Here is a 19,316-nt window from a genome sequence, read left to right as displayed (position 1 = left end):
TGGTATGTCATCATGTGGTTTCTTCCTGAATACTCCTGGTGATGGGAGAGGCACTTCCTCACACGAGAAGTCCGAGGGAAATCTTGTTTTCTTTCTCTTTTGCCTCTTTCTGTGTTCCCCCTTTCCTGTACCTCACAGCCATTTTACTCATGATCTCCACATGTTCTGAAATGTCTGCGTGTGGGAGAGGAGGTAACACAAACACAGGCAAATATAAAGCAGATTTACACAATGCAACGGAAGTTCACAGAGGAGCATATACATCAGGTTGCGTAGATCAGAAATAACAGGATGGACAAAGACCATTTGAAATGGGCCGTGAAGGGCTAATCATACGTTGGCAGGTAAAGAAGGAGAGGGGACAGCATGGGAAGAAGGCATGAAGACACTTGCAGGAAGTGACACTGTTACTCTGGTAGGAGTTTCAAATATTTGTGGGGGGTGGTGGAGTAGAAGGTAGTGAGATTAGAAGAATAAACTGGGGCTATGTTATGTAATCCTTGGAGAGTCCAAAGGTTCATATACTAGGCAACGAGAAACCAGGAAGAATTTAGACCAGAGAAGTAATGTGATGATTCAGGTGTTCCTGGGTTACATCATTGGCTGTTAATGACAGAAGGAATAATTTCTTCTGCTTATCACACAGTTGGAGCAATTAACATTATGCATATAACATGTATTTGGGTTTAGAGAAAAGCAAGTCTATACGCTGATTAAACATCTGCACCTCATGTCAACACTATAACAACCAATATGGGGGGCATAATGATGAATAGAACACTGTTTTGACCTCAACAAGTTTATTATTTTTATTTTTTATTTTTTTAATGTTTTTTTCAATTTATTCTTGAGAGAGAGAGAGAGAGAGAGAGAGAGAGAGAGAGACCATGAGTGGGGGAGGGGTAGAGCAAGAGAGGGACACAGAATCCGAAGCAGGCTCCAGGCTCTGAGCTGTCAGCACAGAGACCAACGTGGGGCTCGAACTCACAATCCGTGAGATCATGACCTGAGCCGAAGTCGGATGCTCAACCGACTGAGCCACCCAGGTGCCCGTGACCTCAACGAGTTTATAGTGGTAGAAGTTGACTTAAAGGTAACAAACGAGGAAGAACAAAATAAGTTCTAAATAGTAACAGACTGCTGAGTTCAGTAGAAAGAATAATTAATTTGAATGAAGAGATATGGGAAAATTCCATGTAAAAGTGGAATTTTAACTGGGCTTTGAAGGATATGTAGATTCTGAAGGGCAAACGAAGTGAGGGGAAACACTGCAAGTTGTAGGTACGGTATAAAGTGATAGCCTACATGACATCTCCAAAACCACGTATGAGTGTTTCTGTGTGTGTGTTCTGTGTCCTTTGATGAGACAGTCAGGTGCAGCTATAAGAGGAGACACTGGAGAGGCTCAGGAAACAAAATTACACTCAAAGGTCCTAGAAACAGGAGGCACAGGACGCCCCGCAGGGCCACACGGGGCAGCCTCAGGGTGGGCAGGGAGCAGAAAGCGGGAGCAAAGGGAAAGCCAAGACTAGAGCCTCTGCTGGGGTTTCTGCACTTTAGGACTGGCTAGTTTGGATAACTGCAGTATGTTCTACAGGGTGGTCCCTAGTAGCCTAACCTGGCTCTGAAATGATTAAGGCAGAGGAATATTACCTCCTGGGGTGCTGGGGCCAGATCCAGGAGGGATGGCTCTGGACTGGTTAGTGTGCATGTCAAAGGCATCCTCTGACTGGGCCCTTTGCTAGTTCTAAGAATTGGCTAGCCCAAGAAGGAGGATTCTGTCCCCAACCAGAAGACTTTTAAGATGTCAAAACATCATAAAAGAACAATAACACAGTATATGTGTTTGTGCATGTGAATGTGTGTATGTGTGTGTATGCATATGTGTGTGTGTATTGAGAGGAGGGAGGGAGAAGAAAGAAAATAATTTTTGTTCAATATTTGCATTCATTATTTATTGGCCATCGTTAAGCTGTCCTCACAGAACCTAAGTTCCCAGAGGGCAAAAATGTCACCTTTTAAGATTAATCTTTGGTGTGCCTAACATAGTGCAATTAGTGAAGTATAATGAGTTGACAGTTGCCAAGTCATTAGGATATCTTTCAATGGCTGTTAAAGAATTAAGCAAAACACAAAACTAATACAGAAATAGTTGTTACTGACTGAATCTGGCATTTTAAAGCATCCTCTGTCCAGGCCCTCCAATCGAAGGATAACGAAACTGTGGTTAATTCAGATTCATATTCATTTGTATTCATTCCCTCAACAATCATTTATTTACCACCTATGTGCTGGGAGCTCTGAAGGTTCTGAAGATAAATGAAGGATGTTCTTAGTACTCAAGTAGCTCACAGTCCAACAATCAAGAGAAGGTCAACCATCAAGTCAAAGGCATGCTAAAGAAATTCGGTCCGTTGTCCTTTACTATGTACCCTCCCCTCAGGATTTTTCTGAGCTTCCTTGTTGTGTCATTTAAGTTGTTTTCTACCTGCCCTTTCCCCCTCTTCCCTTTCATTTTCTGTAAACTATAAAGTTTAAGAAAGCTCAAGACTTAGATTCAGGATCTAATGACATGTAAGAACATTTCGAAGTGGTGCTACATGTTTCTGTTTCACATTATATCACATTAGGAGGCACGTGATGTCTGGTTATCTGACTTTTAAAGGCACTGATCAGTGGATTCAGATGGTGGCAGATTGATCCTTCCATGGTCAAGTTTCCATCAAACTTTCTCATAATATTAACATTACTAATGACAATTGCTTGAATCACTTATTTTACTATGGTGATTTTAAGTTCTATCACTTCATCTACATTTAATAGCTGGAATTCTTGGTTGAGAACTTTCCCTCCTAAACCACGATTATGAGGTTACTCTGAAAATCGGTCCCTGCTGGGCAGGCAGGGTAAATGCTTAATTCCTTCCCATAAACTACCAATTATCAGAGGAACGACTTGGTGTCCTAATACCTCCAAGAATAGCCAACAATTATTTTTTGTTTTGTTTTATATTTTTAGTCTGCTTGCTCTCTCATCACTACGAACTCACAGATTATATATATGCAATGTGTTTCAATCCATTGTAGTCATTCTTGTTGATGTTAGAATTTGATGTTTTGGTTAGCGGTCCCTTCATGTTGACTTCTGTGCCCCTTTCACATAACCCTATTTGTTTGATTTTCCTATCCCAGACATGGGATATAGGAATTGGGAATTTCTTCAAAGAGCCCTGATACCTTTTAGGAGGGAACAGTATTTAGAAACAATAATCTTGGGGCCAGGGGTGCTTATTGCTACTGGGTTGTCACTTATCTCTAGGTCTCTTCAGGGTAGAAGTTAGTAACTACATATTTAAGAAACCAAATATGAACTAATTCTCACACTTTACTTAAAATTTAACATTATATGACTTTAACTTATTATTTTTCTCTTATACGAAAGGTTTTGTTCTGAGCACATAAACATACTCGTTTATTATATCCATGACAGCTAAAAAAATTACAATGCCAATGTTATTATTAACAATAAAACCACTGAATGAAGTTTACAATTTCTTTGCAGTTCTTTTTGTCCTTCAAATATAATGCTCTACGGGTCCTTATGTCCTTTAAATATAATGTACTAAGGGTCCAAATATGGGGCTCTGAAGTCACTTTAATTTCTTTTCTAAGTAATTATAATATGATATTCAGTTATGTACATTATTTCAGCTGGTTTCCAAATCCTAGGTTTTAATTATCCTTTTTCCCTAATTTTCTTTTTTCCTATGTTTCTAGAGAGTGTCAATCTTTTACTTCTCAATTTTTATAAGAGCAGTGTATAAAATAGGGAAATTAACCCTCTTCCTGTTGCTTAAATATAAATGTTTCTCAGTTTTATATATCTTTCCACTTTTTAAAACCAGGCAAAACATTTATTTTTTGATGTTTATATAGCTAAATTAATTGCTTTTGGGTTTTAAGATATAGTTAGGAAGATTTTCCCTTTCCAGATTACAAAGAAATCTATACAAATTTTCCTCTGGTACTTGAATGGTTTTTTTTACATTTAAATTTCTAATAATTTGGAATTTATCCTGGTATAAGGGACAAATCCAATTTTGTATTTTTCCAAATGGCTACCATTTGTTCCCATTTCATTTATTTAAATATCTACTCAAACAGTTGATTTGAGATTTTCATCTTTATCTTCATCCTAAATGACATCCTAATGGGGGGTCATTTTGGACTTTCTCACCTGTCCCATTGGTCTCTCTGGCTGTTTATGCATCGATACCATCAAGACCATAGTGTTTTATGTGCTTAGGTGTTAATGCCTTAATATTCAGAGTTTGCTGCCCCTTCTCTCCCAATAGTGCCCTTCTTTGTCAGAGTTTCCGCTGCTTTTCTTCCTGTATATTTCTTGATGAACTTTACAATCAACATGTCTGGCTCCAGAAAAGAAGAAAATAAACCAGTCTTTATTTGTTTAGGAATCATCTAAAATTTACAGACTAAACAGAAGTGAAAGCTTTAAGTTTCATCTTCTTATCCAAGATCAGGACATATATTTCCATTTGGTCAAGTCTATTTTTATGCCTTCATACAGGTTTTGCCCTTTCCTTGTTACCTTTATTCCAAAGAATGTTATATTAATAGTTGCTACTGTAAATGGGGTCTTCTAGTAAACCTTCTGATTGGGTACTATTTGTATATATGAAGCCTGCTGATTTCTTAGGCTACCTTTTAATCCACTTAAAACAAACAGTCTTCTTTATCCTGCTGAAAGCAAATAAAGACTTAACTTGTCATACAATTTTGTTTGGTGGAAGGAATAGCACTAAGCCTTTCCCAACAAGCATATTACCACTGTAGGATTTAAGTATGTTTCACAAGGGAAGACAAAAACTCACCTTGGTGTATTCATCTTTGGCCTTGGTGAGCATTCGCAAGATATCTACTTCCTTGCCCTCTCCTGAATTGAGGATCATCGGGGAGTTTCCTGCTCCAGCTCCCTGATGGGCTTTCAACTGTTCATACTGAGTTAGGCTAGAAAAACAGAGGGGAGAATCCACAGAAGAAAAACGAACTCAACACAAATGGCTTTTAAAACCATCCAATTCTCACCCAGTTGTTTTTGTCTTGTTATAGTCATAGTAGAAGTAAGACTGCTTAGGAATTGAAAGAAGAAAAATAAGAGTGGAGGTCCTGAGTACAGTGAGTACATAAATGAATCCAGAGTAGGGGTGGGCAAACTATGTCCTGCAGGCCAAATCCGGCCCACCACCTGTTTTTGTAAAGTTACAAACAGACACACTGTTACTGTATCACTTAGCTGCCTCGCACAGTAACTGCCGAGTTGAGCAGATGTGACAGATAACTATGGCTTTACAAAGCCTAAAATACTTGTTTTTTTGTTTTGTTTTGTTTTGTTTTTCAGAAAAAGTTTGCTGACTCCTCACTTAGAGCATTTGACAGGACTCATTAATTGCTGAGGAAACCCAATTTAGAGTTCTCAAACACTGAGCAAACGGCATGGCATATCGAGATTTCCACCCCCCCACGCCTTGTTTCAATATGCCTTGAAGTCAAAGCAAAATTGATTCCAGCAACTCAAATCCTCTAGTCCTCTGGCAGTTTATGAACTGTGAAGATTCCACTCTAGAAGAGGGGAAGTACAACAAACAAACAAACAAACAAACAAATGGAGCAATGTAGAGTGTCTTCTGTTTTCCTGAAAACAATACAGAAGGGAGACCAGATTGCTCCTATGTGGTGCTAGGTGACACTGAGAAAAATACTTTTCCTTTTGTGTGCTTTGACTTTCAGCTCAAATTTTTATAACTGCCATGTCATTTATGGTAAAAGAGATCTGAGAATTTACTGGGAGATTTAATTCTAACTGAGGAAGGGCTCAGAATCCACATATCAGCTGCTTATTGCTAGTCAACAATCAATTTCCTGCCCCAGCTGTTAAGTAATTACTGCAGAATGCTAACAATTTTAACATGGCCTCTTGGCTGAGCCACAGGGTATTTTTTAATCTATATAAAATCCTACTATTATTATCCATTGCATAGTTTACAATAACATGAATGTGTTAGGAACTAGTTGTTATGGTGGTAAATACCAGTTTGAGCACACTTAATCACCATCTGCAACGTGAGCTGGTTACCTACAATTAGCTATCACAAGCTAGGTTTTCAGAAATCTATTTATAAAAAAGTGTTCCCCACATTTCGTTTTGGGGGGGTCACTTTTAAGTCATTTCCTTGCCTCAGGATTTAAAATTGGAAAATGGTTCTTTTACAGATGGAGATGCTTTGTCAAATCCATGCGGGCAGCAGCCATACTGTGTGTTTGGCGAAGTCCAGTCACTGGCTGCGATACGGCATGTGTAGGAAATTTAGTTCATTCTGAGGCTTTAAACCATCCCCATAAAGCAGGGAAAGAACTGCCTCCCAGTGAGCAGCGTCGGGGCTCAAGAACCAATCACAGAATAGACAGCATGCTTACCTGGGCCTTCCTTTCAATGCAGTCAGGGGAGCCAAGAGTGGGAGTCAGACAGTGATTTAAATTTCCCAAAATGCAGATGGGACAAACCACAACGTATCAAGAGATTAAAAGAAAAAGAGACTAGCTACAAAAAAAAAAAAAAAAGACTGTTTACTGATCACTAAACTAATATTAACCCAGATATTTCCAACAAGATTGAAAATAAAGTCTACGTACTCAACAGCATTTGAGATGTGAGGAAATTCTGACCTCCCATAACCATGGGTATGCAGTTAAAGGAAAGCGTTTAGGGCAGGAAGGAAATGGAAGATCTTAGAGGATGTGTAGTGGCCTTTAAAATGGCTCAGAGTGTTCTTTTTACTGACAGCTATACTGATAGCTTTTCAAAGAAAAAAACTGCTAATTTGCAAATGAGTAAAATATTGAAGAAAACTGCCATCTGGAACAATTCATATCATCGATATTTCACACATGCAAAAAAAAAAAAATGAGGTGAACCGTTCTACCTACTGAGGAATCTTATCTAGTGAAAATGTAAAAATATGTCTGTTTTTCATCTAAGTAATAGTACATGTTTTCCTAACCACTGTGGAAAGGATTGCTGTGAAAGAGATATTCTGTTAAGAGTATAGTGTAGTCATACTGGGAAACACAAACAAAAGCATCATGTCCTGAAAAATACTTAGCCTTTCAGCACCTACTTTTTCATAAGCTCTGCAATTCTTTGGCATTCTTCCTTATCATAGAACCAAATTCCATAAATGGACACTGCAAAAAACACATCAAACAAATTATGAGCACCTTCAAAACTACAAAAGGGAAAGAAATTCCCTTTCCATCTTGAAGAAAATACACACTTACAAATAAATGAAACCAATCACTGGAGTTTAAGCTTGAAAACCTAGTACTGGAATTTTCTAAGCCCACAGAGAAATCTGTAGTGGTCTTATGCGTGCGCAGACACATATACATACCCCCAATAAAGTATGTTGCCCTTAACAATATAGTACCTGAACATAATGGGCATCTGGCAAATGCTTCTTAAATGAATGAATACAGGCTGAAGACTAAACTCCTGGCTTTGAAGCATCATTGTTTCTAGACTCCATCTGCACATTTATATATGTATTTCATCTTTAAGTATTCAGAAACCTGATGCACAAATTAGGCCTAGAAATCTCTCTCCTTCTCTCAGGAATATGTTAACTGAAAAACTGGCTTTGTAAGCTGTAAGTTAAGAAAGAGTACAGAAAAAAATAAAATTCAATAACAAATCTCTGCCTTCAGAATGTACAGAATACTTACAACTGTTGAAAGATGAGATGTGACTATGTCTTAATCATTTAGGAATGAAAGAAAAATGTAGTAAGTTGTAGCTGCTATGGATTCATCTAACAATTTTCAAATAAACTGTATACCTTAGTATGTGCCCATTTACATCATTTTTATAGCAAAGGCTAAACAGTTCCAAAGTACATTTATAAAGATCTAGTTAAGGATTTGGTGGTATTTTAATCATATAAATAATGCATTAACTACAGATACATTTAAATAATCTTCATTGAAAATAGCAGCAATGTTACGATAGAGCAATGAAAAATAACAATATATTTTTTTAAAGGAAAAACTTTACAATTTAAACGTTCAAAACATTTAATTATATACATATTATTTGGTCATTAAAACAGCTGATATTTTAACAACTTCTTTTCCCCACCCGTCTGACCAGTGCCTCGGTGTGGGATTTCTGCTTCTTGTCAGTAATGATTCAGATACAAAGCTTCAGGAAATGTCTCTTTAGTGCTATTTTAAACAGATATATTTTTTAAAAGGAACCCTATAAATCTGAATTACTGACTTGCCATAAGGTGGCAATGAGGTTTTAAACTTTTTATATGATTAGTGTGCCAGGAATCTTTATCTTACCTACATGTGAAGAGGAAAAAAAAAAAAAAAATGGAAAAACCCTCCAGCATTTTCCTGAACAGGACCATTTTATCCTCCTAGAAATACATACACATATTTCTCTTTAGTACATTGATAATCTTTTGAAAAAAGAACATCTGAATTCTGAAGCTTATGTGCTGAGAGAGCCTCAATACTGAAAAGAAATTCTTTCATTTCAAGATCATTAAATGTGTATCTTAAAGCTTTTCACTCAAGGTTCTTTGCAAATCCATCCACACTAATGTCCTATTCTGATTGCCTACACAGATTCCTATACACTCACCCATTGAGCCTTGTGTCCTTGTAAGCAAAAGTGCATTAGGTCACTGACATTCAACGACAATAAATCTGAATACATTTGTGTGTTGTGGCAGTTTTAACTGTAGTTATAAAACTAGGAGCCTGGTCTATTTTTTGATTACAGTGAAACCTTCCTTTTCTTGGAGACTGGGTTTCCCAAAACTATCAAAAGAGAAAGGTGGTAGCAGGGGAGAAAAACAGCACAACTAAGAAACTCCAGGCCCAATGGCAGAGGAAAACGAGCCATTTGTGTCTCATCTGTAGAATGTATTAGTAGAAATGTTTTGAGTGTCATTTTTTTTGTTTGATGTTACACATTTGTGGCATTTGACATAAGGATTAGGTTTTCATAAGAGTTAGATGCCAAGGAAACTGTTGATACAAACAGAAAAGCAGTCTGACAATGTCATTACCATGAGGTAACTGAAATGTAGATTTAGGAAGGAAAAATGCTATGAAAACATCTTTCAGATGCCAAAGCAGAATGAAGGGAAGATCAGGTCTGTAATGACTATTTAAGACATGGTGGAGGTTTCTTTAGGACCTGACCATTTATCTCTAAAACAACGGGACTTCAAAATTAAAATGGGATCATTTTGAAATAGCACTTTTCATCCCAGTTAATACTTAGTTTGAACATAAAATTTAACTAGTCGGTGGAGAAAAAAACAGACTGCCTAACAGTCTTGGCTACTGAAGGGTAACACTGAGATAAAATGTAGAACTGGACCTAAGTTTTTTTCTCCTTAAAATAGTTTCGCAACTTGAGTTGCATTCCACCAGGAAAGGGCCAACAGTTACATGAACGTGCACATTCCAACTGAAGTTTTCTGCCTCTTAGGCCCAAGGTCTCCCAACCCCTGGACAAAACTATCGCTCTTCCACACAAGAGGCTATATCAAAGCAGCTCGTGCTGATATATAAAAACCAGAGATCAACATGCCTCAGGGAGGTGATGAGCTGACAGGCTGACAGAAACCATTAACTTCACATTTCAATCCCAGTTTTCTTGTACAGCCACTGGGGGAGAGGCCCATCCTTATGTAGGCAGTGAGTACAGCAGGCAAGACAGAAAAAAATAGGTTGAAAAGAACCAAAAAAGAAGGTGTGGTTTCTCAAATTCTAACACTTAAAAAGGAATCACCGGGACCTAAATTTGCGAGGTGATACAGCGGTGTAAACTTGTAGAACAATGAAATGGGAATGACTTCTGGGCTTTAAGAAATTACAAGGAGAAAAGCTCATGAGGAGATTTGTTTTAAAAAACTGACCTATTAGTCCACATCTGGACATCCACCATGCTTCGAGCCTTTGTTCAGCCTGCTGCGCCTGCATACCAGCCGCTTCCCAGGCACCCTTCTGCCGAGTCAGAGGTGAAGTTTAAGGGCACTTTGGTGCATGAAGCTCAACTCAACTGTTTCTACATCCCTCCTGGAGGTAAGTAACCCAAAAGTGGAGTAAAGGCTAGAAAGAACACGTTGAAGTTTACTGTAAAATATTCTAATGACATCTAGAATGTGTGATGTAACGACTCATCTTTTTGGCAATCCTCTTCGTATTTAATGCAGGACTTTCAATAGCACAGTTGTGAAATTTTGCTGAAAACTGTACTATCCTGGTCTTTCTCATGCTTTGGAAAATTTCAATTGAAAAAAAACACTGTTTGAAGCAACAGGCAATGTAATATTGCCTTCACCTATCTATTTAAGCAACAATCTTCCACTTTCTTTTTAATTCTGCATGCAAGATTAAGGAAAGTAAAAATTCCCCCATTAGATTTCATGTCTGAATATGTATGTACACACAGATGATAAAGAGAGCAAGCTGATTATATCTGATAATGGTATTTTCTTCTTTTTAAATTTCTTCAGCAGAAAAATTGAAAGCTGATAAAAATTTAAGAGTGTAGTTAAGAGGTCATTAGAGGCAATATCAAAGGTCCTTAAATGCACTCTTGGATTCGTATTAGCATGGAGCATTTGTTCATTCTGGATGTTCTTTGGGGATTTACCTCATCTGGTTTATGTTCCTAACAAGTATTTCTATACAGGATGTTCTTTTAAGCCATATATCATTTGTCCCATGTTTTACCCTAAATATCTTTCAACTCCAAATCATGAATGGTAGTGTGCAGTCATCTAATAAGGATTCATGCTAATATTTGTGCAACTTCAAAATATAAGGCATATTTTCATATAGTTAGGAAGTAGATAATTCATAATTACATAGGTAAAGTTTAAATAGGCATGGGAAGGATATCTGATTGGTAATGCTCTCTTCTCTTTCTCTCCTTAATTTTTTTTTTAATGTTAATTTTTGAGAGAGAGAGAGAGAGAGAGCGCACGCGAGCAGGGGAGGGGCAGAGAGAGAGAGGGAGATGCAAAAACTGAAGCAGGCTCCAGGCTCCGAGCAGTCAGCACAGAGCCCAATGCGGGGCTGGAACCCACAAGTCGTGAAATCATGACTTAAGCTGAAGTTGGACACTTAACCAATTGAGCCACCAAGCGCCCCATTCTCTCTCCCTCTTTAATAATTTCATTCAAAAGCAAAGGGATATATGCTTCTTAGAATGCAGCAAAGAAGGCATTTAAATTCTGTTTTTTAACTACGAAAGCTATGGAAATGTGGCAGTGTAAATTACATAAATCTCTTCTGCGCAGTTAAGGATAAACCAAAATTTAAAATTCCTTCAAACCCCATTCCTTTCACCAAGTCTTTTCCAAATGAGTGGAATAATAACCCCAATGTAAGGACCAACATCTAATCGATGTAAACACTTGTTTTTGAGACTTTGCTCAAATATCATGTTTCTTGAATCTTTCTGTAAGATTGGCCACGTTGACGATGACCTGTCACTGGTATTTGGTGGTAAGTCTGCACACCCAGCTCCTACCCTTTGAAAGATCACCAGGTAGTTAAAAAATCAGAAGTTAGAATCATGAAGTTTTAGAGTTGGAAGGCAGCTAAGAAGTGTGCAGTTCAACAACCTATTTCACTAATGAGGAATGTGTGGTCTAACAAGGCAAAATGACTTAGTCAATGTCATTTTTACTGGTTCAATCTGTTTTCTCTAAAATATGCTCCTCCCCCCACCTTACAAATGAAGTAAATAAAGATTGAAACAATTTTTATGTTTGATGTGTAGGCTTGGTTTTAAGAGATGGGAATTAGCCTTTTTCAAAAACAAGTTTGATATGGACTCTCAAAAAGGAAAAAAGGAAAGATGGGAGGGAGGGAGGGTGGGAGGAAATGAGGGTAAAAGGAAGGAAGGGAGAGGGAGGAAACAAAGAGGAATCTGAGATTTCTAGTATTGGCAGTATTTTTATGGCAGTGAATGCTAGGACAGCAATCATACTGCCCATGTACTGGCAGCCACATATGGGAAACACAAGCTCTGTTTGGCTGCTCTACGCTGACTGTACCTCTACCCCATTTGGAAGGCTTTGCACTAAAAATGTTTTCCTTCATAATGTTCTTTAATGCCTTTAAAGCAGTGTTCTTTCATTCACCTTCTGCCTTAGCTCTACTGACCAAACACGGACACAATCTTGTAAAACAAAATCTTCACTGGCCAGGGAGAGTCTACATAGCGGTGCTATCTTTGGCCCCCCGGTCTGGTTCTTTTCATATGACATAGCTTTACTGCACCTCACAAATCAGTGATCCCATGATCTCAAAATACTGGAAGGTTCACAGTAGATGAGAAGCAGTTTCTATTTTATGGGTGACTAATACTCATGAACATTTTGTGAGAAACAGTAGAAAACCTAAATAAATATGTGAAGTAAAAACAATTCTTTTTTCTAAATAAATTATCTTCATTGTAAAGTTAATGTCAGAAACAACAACCACAAAAACAATCTCTCAACTAAAGCATTATACTAATTTGGATTAAGTTAATATGTATCTCCAACCATACACTAGCATTTATTACTTCAAAAGAAAAGGATGGATTTATCTTTTAAAAAGTTTTTATTTAAAACAAATGCATGTTATGTCATAAGGCCTCCCTAATCTCTACAGAGGTCGTTATCCAAATGAGAAACTTTAGGTCTGCTACTAGCCTCAAGTTCATGAAAGGCCAGATGGAATCTTTTTCGTGACATACTAATTTCCTAATTTTATTTATTTCAGGGGAAAGTTCCTTTAATCTGAGATTTAACAAAGTAAATAAACATTAAAAAAATTAGGAAGCAGGAAAAGTTATCAGTAATAATAAATATAAATAGGAATTACTTATTCTGCTTTTTGGCCATTTAAATTTATATATATACATATTTTTTTTTAATTTTATTTATTTTGAGAGAGAGAGAGAGAGAGAGGGAGAGAAACTCATGTGTGCATGTATGAGCAGGGAAGGGACAGAGAGAGAGGGAGAGAATACCCTAAGCAGGCTCCACACGGACAGCACAGAGCCCGATGTGGCACTCGATTTCACCAACTGCAAGATCATGAACTGAGCTGAAATCAAGACTTGGACACTTAACCAACAGAGCCACCTAGGTGCCCCTATATCTTCTTTTTGTTCATAATCCTGTGGATTAATTTCAAAATCTCCTAGACCACAAATAACAAACATGGGTTCCCTAAAGTGTCTTTCCCCCTCTCTGAGCTAATAGTTGTCTTCAGAACTATGAGTTTTTCTCATTCCTTTAGGGATAAATAATCTCAACTTCTTTGTTGCTCCCATAGTTTTTTGTACACCCTTGAACCAAAAAAAGAAAAAAAAGAGCACATGTCATAATTAAGTATTTACACAACTGTTTGCTCCACTAGACTATGAATTCCTGGAAGGTAGGACATTGTTAATACACCCAGCATAAGACTAGCATGGGGTAGACAGTCAATAAATATTTGCTGAGTTGAACTGAAATCAGACTACAAGATCTTATACTATCAATATTCCTTGTATTGTTAATATTAATAGTTATCACTATTCTGGGCTAATTACACATCACAGGTTAGATGTGCTAGATCCTCTGTATTCAATGATAACAACTTCTACCAGGGATTACATAGCATGGGAATTCTCCTAACATTGCTTAACATTTCTCCTTCTAACTGGAATTTATTTAGTTTCACACATTTGGTAACCTTCAGCATTAGCCATCTTGATGGGATTTTGTCACTGGGGTTGAGCTCCCTCAGATTGTATATTTCTATTGCCCCAGCACTTTGTAGGCACTAATGTATTCATTTCATGTGTATTTATTATTATGACAATTCTACCATATGCCAGTCTTCCTGACTGAATACCTGTCAGGCCCTGGCAACTAAGAGCTCAAAGAATGCAATTAATCTGCAAAATCACATGCATTTATCTTGAATCCCAACGTAGCAAAATAAGTCTTATCGCATACAGTTATAGTTTATGAAAAATATATGTTTAACCTAAACATAAAAGAGTGTTTCTACATGTCAAAGCTTGTTCCAATGAAAAGCAGACTTCGTCATATTTGACTCAGATTATTTAACCAAGTGTTTGATAATTACAGGAATAGCTTTGCTGAAAATATCCTAACTATTAAATATATGATCAATGAAAAACTTCTAAGATTCCATATAGCAGTGGCCTAGAAAGGAGCCAAATGCTACTTCTTTAAAAATTTTTTTAAAATTTTTAATGTTTATTTTTGAGAGAGAGAGAGACATAGCATGAGCAGGGGAAGGGCACAGAAAGAGAGAGGGAGACACAGAATGTGAAGCAGGCTCCAGGCTCTGAGCTGTCAATACAGACAGCTTGAACCCACAAACAGTGAGATCAGGACCTGAGCTGAAGTCGGCCGCTTAACCGACTGTGCCACACAGGCGCCCCCAAATGCTACTTCTTGATTGAAGAAAAATAAGCCAGAGTTTCTGTACTTTTTCCAATTTGACCTCAATCTATAATTATGGATATAGGAGATACCACTTTTCCCAAAGCCCTTTATGTTATAAACATTGAATCATGTTTTGGTCCTACTTAAATTAAATTAGATCTCTAAGGCTGTATACAGTATAATTTTAACACAAATTCTTGGCTAAAATCGTTTTATTTCTCCAAAACCCCTAAGAACATGAAAAATTCTAACTTTTCCTTCTGTGGGTTAAGAAGTATATTAATCCAATACTTTCAAATTGATTATTTGAAACTATTTTCTAAGTGGTTTTTGGACAAAGTCAATAATAGAAAAGAAAGACTCTAAAGAAGAACAGATATGAGCACTCAGTGCAGCCATAATGAGCACTGACTATGTGCAAAGTACTGTGTTAGGGTAGGGAAACTAAAAGATGCTTCACACATTAAGCATTTCCGAAAGTGTTTTGGAATCCAGTTTTTTTCTGCCAAGATTTAGACTTCTCTCATGCCAAACTGGGCTCTGAAAAACAAAATATAAAATACAGTCTGTCTCCAAGCCACAAGTGTAGTGTATGAATCCAAATAGCATCACTATGCAGATGTTTCTTTGGTAAAGTTGAGAATCCTAAAAGTGTTTTTTGGTTCAGGATAAAATAAACGTGACTTCACTTTAATTTCACTCACATAGTATCTGTGTATCAGCTTTGCTACATGGGTTCTTTATCTAACTGTGCCAGATTGTTAAGTCAAACAAGTTTAGAGATGCATATACACAGCTCCCCATTAAATTCATGTGACTGTCCTATATCCACTGAGTCCTCTGGTAATAATGGAAGTCTGGAGGCTGCATAAACTGGGTGGTCAGGGTGAAGAGAAGTATTGTTTCCCCACCTTGTGTGTGTGTTTCAAGGAGCTACCAAGTATCACAACTCAACACAGTAAAAAAAAAAAAAAAAAAAAAAAAAAAAAAAAAACATGAAACCTAGACATACTACATGGCTCAAAGGTGAAATTTTGCTTTATGTGAGGCTTTTCAGATGCTCCTTTAACTGATAGGATGTGAGTTCTTTAGATTAATAGTCTCCTCTAGAGTTTAGATCTTTTCCTTTCACCACGGACTGAGCATTGACAGAAGAAAAGAGTGATTCTGGGTTAAGGTCAGAGTGACAGGTTTCATCACTCAAGTCACAGCAGATGTACAACCCTTAACCATATATTAAAACACACTAGCTTTCTGAGCAATGGTGCATAATAAATAGGTCAATTTTTCAGTTAGAATGGTAAAGGAGGCTGACAGACACAGAGTAAGATTCAGTGACCACACTGTAAGGTTTAAATTTTGGTGGCCTTCTTTCTCTCTCACTAAGAAGCCCAGACTTCGAGCTGGTAGAAAGAATTCTTGGTTACCTAGTGCAACCAACCACTCCTCTCATGTACAGTAAAAGAGCAAGACTATATCAGTTACCTATTCTAATTGCATATGAAATGTCAAATTCCTTGTCTCCCATTCCATACTGCATATGATTTGAATGAGTTTAAGGATCTTGTATCACTGGACAGATCCTTAATAGAACATTCTCTTCTTATTCCTGCAAATACTAAGATTCTGCTAGAATGTCAAGTATTTTTAGCCATATAATTACTTTAAAGATCTTTCTTGACTCTAGAGGGCTTTAGGGGTTCAATAAAATCCCTGAAGTTGTATGCAAAATGATGTGTCTATATGCAAAGAAGACATTCTTGAAAGTAGGAAGTACAAAGCATAACCGCCCCCCCACCCAACAATGCCTGGCACATGGCAGGCAATTAAAAAATGTTGCGAGGGCAGGGAGGAAGAAAAATGTTGCGAGGGCAGGGAGGATCATCAGATCCTCAAAGGAATTTGTGACTCAAAAAAGGTTAAGAACTACTATTTGAGGATCAATACACCAGTAAATACCTTAGAATGGAAAAATAACTCTCAATTATCTGTGGGCAGATAATGTGACTTTCATTTTCTTCGTAATAAATTTACACAGAGTTCACTTTTAACCTTTCAAATTGGTTTTGTAATAATTGCCTGAACTGATTCCAAGGTTAAAAAAACAGTTGATAAAGTCTCGAGGTCTTCAAATTTGTTAAGATGTAAGACCTTTTCCTCCTCCACGTGGCCTGAAGTCTAGGAGAGAGCTTCAAAAACCAGACTTTGCATCCTTGGCCACAGCAAGGGTGAACCACACAGTTCAGCTTTTGTTACTGCTCTACATTAGCTTGAGAGGTAGGATTTTCAATCTTTACCATGAAATGGCCAACAGTGAGGAATTCAGTAAAGTTGGGCAACATTGTGGCCCTTTCTCAATCACCCCAAGCAGAGTATCTTCAAAGCTGGACAAAAACATCAGACATATATCCCTAATAACAAATCTAGAATTGATATAAATGATTTGGGAATTACATTAAGTACATTGTGTCTATTTCTTATCTAGATCTGTTCATTTTCTGTGCTCATTTGGTACCACAGAACACAAAATATTAAGATGTAGTCTCTGCCCTTGGTAATCTATTACTCAGGTCACTGCTTTCTCAATAGCCTAGATAATCAATAATCAACCAATTAATGACAGAATAGTGGAAAAGAAAACATTTCACAAAATGCATTTGACCTATCTTTGTTTGCAAATTTGGCTTTCTTACTGCTATTACTTATTATGACTATGCCCAGGTATATTTCAACTGGAGCTTTGGAAAAAAATTAAAGCTTATATTTCATAATATGTTTTCTAATAGCCATCAAGAAAAGTTGTATTAATTGCTTACTATATATGAATTGTTTACTATATATTTTGTTCTAGAAAAAGGACTGCAAAATAGATGCTACGGCTTCTCTCTGCCAGAAAACTGACTTTATTATTTTTTTCATTTTATTGTTTTTAAATTTACATCCAAATTAGTTAGCATATAGTGCAACAATGATTTCAGGAGTAGATTCCTTAATGCCCCTTGCCCATTTACCCCATCCCCCCTCCCACAACCCCTCCAGGAACCCTCTGTTTGTTCTCCATATTTAAGAGTCTCTTATGTTTTTGTCTCCCTCCCTGTTTTTATATTATTTTTGTTTCCCTTCCCTTATGTTCATCTGTTTTGTCTCTTAAAGTCCTCACATGAGTGAAGTCATATGATATTTGTCTTTGACTCACTAATTTCACTTAGCATAATACCCTCCAGTTCCATCCACGTAGTTGCAAATGGCAAGATTTCATTCTTTTTCATGAAATTTCATCAAATTTGATCAAATTTCATTTGATTGCTGAGTAATACTCCATTGTATATATATATACCACATCTTCTTTATCCATTTATCCATCGATGGACATTTAGGCTCTTTCCATACTTTGGCTATTGTTGATAGTGCTGTTATAAACATTGGGGTGCATATGTCTCTTTGAAACAGCACACGTGTATCCCTTGGATAAATACCTAGTAGTGCAATTGCTGGGTCATAGGGTAGCTCTATTTTTAATTTTTTGAGGAACCTCCATACTGTTTTCCAGAGTGGCTGCACCAGCTTGCATTCCCACCAACAATGCAAAAGAGATCTTCTTTCTCTGCATCCTCCCCAACATGTGTTGTTGCCTGACTTGTTAATATTAGCCATTCTGACAGGTGTAAGGTGGTATCTCATTGTGGTTTTGATTTCTATTTCCCTGATGATGAGTGATGTTGAGCATTTTTTCATGTGTCGGTTGGCCATCTGGATGTCTTCTTTGGAAAAGTGTCTATTCATGTGTTTTGCCCATTTCTTCACTGGATTATTTGTTTTTGGGGTGTTGAGTTTGATAAGTTCTTTATAGATTTTGGATACTAACCCTTTATCTGATATGTTGCTTGCAAATATCTTCTCCCATTCCATCAGTTGCCTTTTAGTTTTGCTGATTGTTTCCTTCGCTGTGCTTTTTATTTTGTTGAGGTCCCAGTAGTTCATTTTTGCTTTTGTTTCCCTTGCCTCCAGAGATGTGTTGAGTAAGAAGTTGCTGTGGCCAAGATCAAAGAGGTTTTTGCCTGCTTTCTCCTCGACGATTTTGATGGCTTCCTGTCTTTCATTTAGGTCTTTCATCCATTTTGAGTTTATTTTTGTGTATAGTGTAAGAAAGTGGTCCAGGTCCATTCTTCTGCATGTCGCTGTCCAATTTTTCCAGCACCATTTGCTGAAGAGACTGTCTTTATTCCATTGGATATTCTTTCCTACTTTGTCAAAGATTAGTTGGCCATATGTTTGTGGGTCCATTTCTGGGTTCTCTATTCTGTTCCATTGATCTGAGTGTCTGCTCTTGTGCCAGAACCATACTGTCTTGATGATTACAGCTTTGTAGTATAGCTTGAAGTCCGGGATTGTGATGCCTCCTGCTTTGGGTTTCTTTTTCAAGATTGCTTTGGCTATTTGGGGTCTTTTCTGGTTCCTTACAAATTTTAGTATTATTCATTCTGGCTCTGTGAAGAATGCTGCTGTTATTTTGATAGGGATTGCATTGAATATGTAGATTGCTTTGGGTAGTATCAACATTTTAACAATATTTGTCTTCCTCTCCAGGAGCATGGAATCTTTTTCCATTTTTTTGTGTCTTCTTCAATTTCTTTCTATAGTTTTCAGTGTATAGATTTTTCACCTCTTTGGTTAGATTTATTCCTAGGTATCTTATGGTTTTTGGTGCAATTGTAAATGGGATCAATTCCTGGATTTCTCTTTCTGTTGCTTCATT

General features: G+C 37.2%; 2 protein-coding genes across 34 annotated transcripts in view; one reads left to right on the top strand and one right to left on the bottom strand.

Annotated features, from left to right (window-relative positions):
* Positions 1–19,316, bottom strand: part of DCP1B (decapping mRNA 1B) — a 59,115-nt gene that overhangs the window by 10,836 nt on the left and 28,963 nt on the right. Inside the window, exons 4-5 of the mRNA XM_027073945.2 lie at positions 7,196–7,262; positions 4,892–5,027 (exon numbers count right to left, since the gene is read on the bottom strand). Of these exons, the coding sequence (XP_026929746.2) occupies positions 4,892–5,027; positions 7,196–7,262 (203 nt within the window). The remainder of the gene's footprint in view (positions 1–4,891; positions 5,028–7,195; positions 7,263–19,316) is intronic.
* Positions 9,678–19,316, top strand: part of CACNA1C (calcium voltage-gated channel subunit alpha1 C) — a 749,041-nt gene continuing 739,402 nt past the window's right edge. For 17 of the 33 annotated variants that reach the window (XM_053225610.1, XM_053225602.1, XM_053225587.1 and 14 more), the window contains exon 1: positions 9,679–10,178. In XM_053225610.1, the coding sequence (XP_053081585.1) occupies positions 10,040–10,178 (139 nt within the window). In that variant the 5' untranslated portion in view covers positions 9,679–10,039. Of the gene's footprint in view, positions 10,179–19,316 lie in introns of all 33 variants that reach the window. The other 16 variants (XM_053225613.1, XM_053225608.1, XM_053225615.1 and 13 more) reach the window with 2 other exon arrangements.

The sequence above is a fragment of the Acinonyx jubatus genome, chromosome B4, assembly GCF_027475565.1.
Source record: "Acinonyx jubatus isolate Ajub_Pintada_27869175 chromosome B4, VMU_Ajub_asm_v1.0, whole genome shotgun sequence".
Classification (NCBI taxonomy): Eukaryota; Metazoa; Chordata; class Mammalia; order Carnivora; family Felidae; genus Acinonyx; species Acinonyx jubatus.
This window is presented reverse-complemented; position numbering and strand designations above follow the sequence as displayed.